The sequence below is a fragment of the Ailuropoda melanoleuca genome, chromosome 17, assembly GCF_002007445.2.
Source record: "Ailuropoda melanoleuca isolate Jingjing chromosome 17, ASM200744v2, whole genome shotgun sequence".
Lineage (NCBI taxonomy): Eukaryota > Metazoa > Chordata > Mammalia > Carnivora > Ursidae > Ailuropoda > Ailuropoda melanoleuca.
Window position 1 is genome coordinate 2,622,783 of NC_048234.1, and position 5,953 is coordinate 2,628,735.

The window sequence follows — 5,953 nt, forward strand, 5'->3', positions numbered from 1 at the left end:
CCTATCACAGGAGCCGGCGCACCCCGCCATGGCCCTCCACGCCCGCTTCGCCGAGGCCGAATGCCTGGCCGAGAGCCACCAGCACCTCTCCAAGGAGTCGCTGGCAGGGAACAAGCCGGCCAACGCCGTCCTGCACAAGGGTAAGGGCCGCGGCGGCCCCGCGCGGGGGAGGGCCCACAACGCTGCGTAAGTCTTCACCCCGCACCCCTCAAAATCTTCCCACCCCTCTGACCCCTTTACCCTCTGAACCACCCCCCTCTGACCTCTGCCCCCACCCCGACCCACCCGGCCACCCCATGGTTTTTAGCCTCTTGGGTTTGTGCAAGCCGGCCCTCATCTGCCTAAGGGCATTCACACCAGCGCCCAGTAGAGGGACCTGCCCCCCTTGCCCAGACTCCGTGAGACTGTGCCGCGTCCCCTCCACAGGGCAGAACTTCTTCGTTGACCCACACGCCTGCCATACTGCTAATAGCACCCTCTCCGGGGCCGTGGCCTGCGTATAGTCCCCCGAATCCTTACCCCCGATCCCACAAATCATGTCCCCCTCCCCGTCTCGCTCACCCCACCAGGCAGAAACTACCCCTGTCCCACCCTGTGACCCTACCCCCTGAAACTTCCCTTTGACCTCCAACCCTTTCTCCCAAACCCTCTTCCCCTGATGATGATAGATTGGACTCCAGAGCCCTCTAACCATCTAACGCTGTCTGACTAGTGACTGACTCCTGGTCCCTTTGATTCCTGTTCCAATTCCCTGAATCTAGAATGCTGACCCTCTAACCTCCCTCCCCCTCACATATTAAAGCCTTGACTCCTGAAATCTTTGACACCACTTACCACCTCCCACGTCTCCTGACTATTTCCTCCCCATCACCCCCCCCCAAAACGTCACTCTTGCAGTATGGGATGTTCTGACAACCCCCCCGCCCCATGTCTTCCAATGTCCCCCCGCCTCCCGTGTCCTGTCCTCTCTCTCCATCTGTCCTCTGCTCATCTGGTCTCTGACTTTTCTTCTTTTTCTCCCGAGTCACTCTTTCTGTCTCCTTCTGTCATTTTCTTGGCCTCTGGTTCTTTGACCTCTCTGTCCTCCTCTCCCCATCTCCTCCCCCCCGCTCTCTCCCCCACCCCTCTTTCTCTCCCTTTTTCTGACTGTGTCTGTTCCTCTGACACCTCGTCGTTTCCTGGCTCCATCTCTCCCTTTCCCTGTCTTTCTCTTGCCCTTCTTTCTCCGTGGCCCGGGCCCCAGTTCTGAACCAGCTGGAGGAGTTGCTGAGCGACATGAAGGCGGACGTGACCCGCCTGCCAGCCACGCTGTCCCGAATACCCCCCATCGCAGCCCGCCTGCAGATGTCCGAGCGCAGCATTCTCAGCCGGCTGGCCAGCAAGGGCACGGAGCCTCACCCCACACCGGTAACCCTCTTTCCCCCTAACTCCAGTGGTCCCTGGTGCTCCTCCTCCGGCCCCCACACGCACGCTTCCGGCAGCTCTAGATGGTGTGGAGAAACGACTTGCTGGGACCCACTCCTCACCCTCGAGTCTCCCTGCCCGTATGTGATCCCCTCGTGAGTTCTGGAGCGTGGCCCGATTCTCTCAGCTGCTCTCTCTCTGACTTCGGAGCCTCTCACGCGGCTTGCTCTCTCCTGCAGGCCTTCCCCCCGGGGCCCTACGCTACGCCTCCGGGGTACGGGGCGGCCTTCAGCGCCGCCCCCGTCGGGGCCCTGGCCGCCGCAGGCGCCAACTACAGCCAGATGCCTGCAGGCTCCTTCATCACAGGTCAGCTGGGGACTGCCCACTCCCTGCTCTTCCCATCTCCCCCTTCCGAGATCCGGCCCTGCCCAGCCCCCCTTTAACTGCCCATCTCATGTCCTTGCAAAGTGTCCACCGTTTTACGGGACGGAGTCGTGCTGGGCTTTGTTCTTCCTGCCCTCACTTTTCTTCCATTCCCACTGTCCAAAGTGCCACCGAGCGTGTCAGTGGCTTGCGGCTAGGTACCTCCCCCCAGCCTCGCCCATCTGCGTTACCTCTGAGAGAATCAGAGATCAGGAAGGGGGGTATGGTGAGAGTTGGCACAGGGGGTCTGTCATGGGCACGGGGGACTCTCAGGGACTGGGGTTCACCCTGCTTCTCCCACCCCTGCCTCCCTGGGAACCAGCAGCGGCAGGAGGTAACCTAGCACTAACACGCTAAGGTCAGGAGGCAACGTTTGGGAATGAAGCTGGGATTCACTTCCTTACCCCCTTCCCGAAAAGCCGCCACCAACGGCCCTCCAGTGCTGGTGAAGAAGGAGAAGGAAATGGTGGGGGCACTGGTGTCAGACGGGCTGGATCGGAAGGAGCCCCGAGCCGGGGAGGTGATCTGTATAGACGACTGACCGGATCGCAGGCCTGCGCATCACCCAGGCCCCGTGCCCGAGGCCGACCCCCACCTCAGGCTCTGGGACCTGCCGCCAGTCCTCCACCTTCCCCACCCCTTGGGCCACCTCTGGGCTAGGAGCCCCTCTGCCCCTCTCTGCGACTCCTCTCTTCAAGAAGGGCCCTTTGTCTCTCTCCACTCCCGTGCACCTTTCCCACCGCGCTTTGAAGACCGTGCTGGTGAGAAGAGGTCTGGGTGGGAGGCGCTGAAGCAGGGTCTTCCAAGTATCTTTATCCCCGGCGAACATACGTGGCTTCCCAAGAAGTGGTTGGGGGGAGGGAAGAGGTGGAGCCTCCCCCCATCGTTACTCCTGCAATTACTCCTGCAATACGAGCTCAGAGGGGGGAGTAGCCCAGAGCGGGGAGTAGCCGCCTGGCCTTTAGGAACCTTGGTGGGGAAAAGAGCTTTGAAGAGAGGACGGGACTTTAGAGAGGGAGGAAGGGAAGAGGAGGGGGGCTGCATGTTTCCTTCCCCTACCTCTCCCCAAAAGGAGGGGGGAGCAGTTACGAGGGAGGGAGTCAATTGCTGTTCAGCCTCAGAATAAAGGCGCCGCTCGCCGGCTCAGTTACCTCCTGCGTACCAGCATCTTGTGTTGGGGATCTGCCCCTCTCCCCAGGGACCAAGCCCCCCCCCACAGAGCGTGATGGTTGGGCGATACTCCCTCAAGCCAAAGAGGAGCTCCCCAATCTGTTCTAGGGACCCAGGTAACCTAGAAAGGGTGGGAGAAAATGCTACAGGCCAGAAGTGGGGGAGCCCCCAGCCCGGGGGCTCAGGTCCTTGGAGCACTTCTGCCCTCCCTCCTGAAGGCCTAGATACGGACTGAACTTGAGTGGATCAGGCAGGGGGTGTAGTCGGGGGACTGCCTTGCCTTTGGGACCAGAACAAAATAGTGGAGGGCAGGCTGGGGAGACATGGACACGTTCTCCTCCCCAGGAGGGGCCGGGGAGAGTGGCAGTTTGCATGGCGAACCCCCCACTTCCTCTTCGCTGCCCCTTCACATTCTCGCAGCCCCTTTCCCGGTCTCGTCACACCCACTCCTGGGCTGTCCCAACCCGTCTTCTGTATCAGGTGTATTGGTTGTACATATAAATTATACTTTCCTTTCTGTGTGCTCTGTTATTTTTGAGTGTGGGAGTTCTCTGGTGGGGGGGAGGGATAAGGAGAGAGGGGATTGCTTTCTGACATTCCACGTCATCCAGCTTCCTCTTTTTTAATCTCGTGACTTCCTATTTTTTTTTTTCTCTTGGATCATCAACTAAAACTCCGAGGCTCTTACTCCAGCCCCACCCCGCACGTGAAGAACGCAGTGCAGAGGTGGAGGCTGAGCCTGGGGACGCCCACACGGTCCTCAGGTCGAGATCCGAGCCATGGCAGGGCTTACTGGACAGAGGTGAGGCGGGAGGGTGCCTGGCAAGATTCTCAACAGCCTCCCGTTCATCCGTTTTGGATCTTTTCCACTTTCCAGTTGCCCAGTTCCCCCAAGAGTCAGCAGAGGTCAGTACAGCTCCGCACGAGCAGTCCCGAGGACGCAGCAGGGCACCTTTGTTTTTTTTTTTTTTTTGGAAGAGTTGCGGTAGGGGCTCCTATCTGAACTGCTGGATACTTCCTTGACAGGTGTTCACCACCAGAGCTTCTCAGCGGTGGGGACCAGACACTTAGTTGTCGAGGCTATCACACCCAAACCGAAGAACGAGATCCAGCAGACGTTTATTGAGTACATAGTACACACTCAACACTACTGTTCAGCCAGGAGATACGAGTCACAAGGCAGTCACGGCTCTCACCGCGCTTACACCCACAAGACACATCCTCCCAGAAAACAAACTAAGGCATTCTGGAACGGCACCTATGAGGGAGGGGGCTACACTCGGTGAAATACTGAGAAAGGCCTCCCCCAAGAGGGAACACTGAAGCTGAGACAAGCACAGGAAAATGCCAAAATACGGTTGTAAAAATTGAGGTTTATACTTCACAAATTCACATTTTTAACTCTAGAAAATGTCACATTATAAACTACACACACAAAGATTTCTTCAGCAACAGAACGTCCCTTTACGACCTCCAATAAAATTTACATCCTTTATACCAACTGTTTAAATATTCCACCCGCAGAAGGTGACATCCTAGCAAGCCTAGGACCTGAGTCAGTGCTGTTTCAGTGCTTACATGCATACAGATCACCTCAGGTTCTTGTTGAAACCCAAGAGTCGGAGGTGGAATCCTGAGATTTTGTAGTTCCAGTAATGCTGTTAACGCTCCCTGACTACAACTATACCAGCCTAAGGTACTTACAGGACTCTGAAATAGAATCCGCGGCACACGAGAGATGTCCAGTTACGGGGCACGAGTTTAAAACTGTATGATAAGGGGTGCCTGAGTGGATTAAGCTTCTGACTCAGTGTCAGCTGTGCTCAGGATGTCAGGGGGCTGAGATTGAGCCCCAGGTCAGGCTCTGTGCTCAGCAGACAGCCTGCCTGAGCTCCTCTTTCTCCCTCTCCCGTCCCTCCCGCCCTGAGTGCTCTCTCAAAAAAAAAAAAAAAATTTAACTGTAGGATATGCATCTTTTTTCAGTAGTGACCGAGTTCTCCCTGTGATTGTGAAGAGGGTAGATAATATCAAAAGATTAAAATGTATGCCTGTGCCAAATGGCTTTCCTATCCCTGACTGGCCCTAATTAGGTGCCTCAGATGAATGCCTTTTGGACCCTGTGATACCTGCCCTCACAGGTTGAAGGGAGATTGTGAAATGAAGCGAGGCACAGAGGCATCTCAATCATTTTAGGAACACATTACCCGTCTGGGGAGACAGGCATACCAGCATTGGAAAAAAAGAAAAACATTTATTTTTCTCAACTCTCTAACGTGCTGAAGAAGTGACAGTAACAGGACACAAAAATTGGCCTCTTCCCTTCCGTTGTTTTAAAATTTTTCAAACCACTGACACAGAATTGCTAGAATGGGCCCTATTGTTCCCGCTGGCCAGAGCTGCCCTGGACAAAAGCCAAAGTCACAGCTAAGGACACACACACTGTCCTTCCCACGGGAATGCGGACCCGTCTCCACCATCCCGGGGCCTCTCCCCCTGGGGACGCGAGGCTGACTCAGCAGGTGCGGGGACCATTCGCTAGGGCGGCCCCTCCTGCCTTAGGCTCAACTCCCGCAGCAGCGCCAATCCCGGGACGGGCGCGGGGTGGCTTTGGCCTCACCCCTGCACTCCAGCGCGACCCGAGAATGCAGCGCCCACCTTCCTTCCGCCGCGTCTTTCGGGCTCCGCGGTCACAGCGTGCAGCGGCTCATGCGCGCCAGGTCCTTCATCTCCGGACAGTACAGCACTGCGGAAAACAGGGAGGGTCAGTGTCAGCGGAACGATGCGGCCGGGCCGGCGATCCCGGGTGCCCATACCCCAACCCCAGACCCCGCAGCCCCCCCGCCGCGTCCCCGACGGCCCCACCTCGCCCTCCGGCCCGCGCAGCCCTCCGCGGCGATCCCGGGCGCCCCCCCACGCCGCCAACTCCCCGGCGCCTGGAGCTTCTCCAGGCGATCCC

General features: G+C 57.7%; 1 protein-coding gene across 1 annotated transcript in view; it reads left to right on the plus strand.

Moving 5' to 3' along the window:
- CHD3 (chromodomain helicase DNA binding protein 3) overlaps window positions 1-3,514 on the plus strand; it is a 21,360-nt gene extending 17,846 nt beyond the window's left edge. Inside the window, exons 30-33 of the mRNA XM_034647273.1 lie at window positions 1-140; window positions 1,244-1,407; window positions 1,644-1,770; window positions 2,247-3,514. Coding sequence (XP_034503164.1) covers window positions 1-140; window positions 1,244-1,407; window positions 1,644-1,770; window positions 2,247-2,368 — 553 coding nt within the window. The 3' untranslated portion in view covers window positions 2,369-3,514. The remainder of the gene's footprint in view (window positions 141-1,243; window positions 1,408-1,643; window positions 1,771-2,246) is intronic.
- The last annotated feature ends 2,439 nt before the right edge of the window (window positions 3,515-5,953 follow it).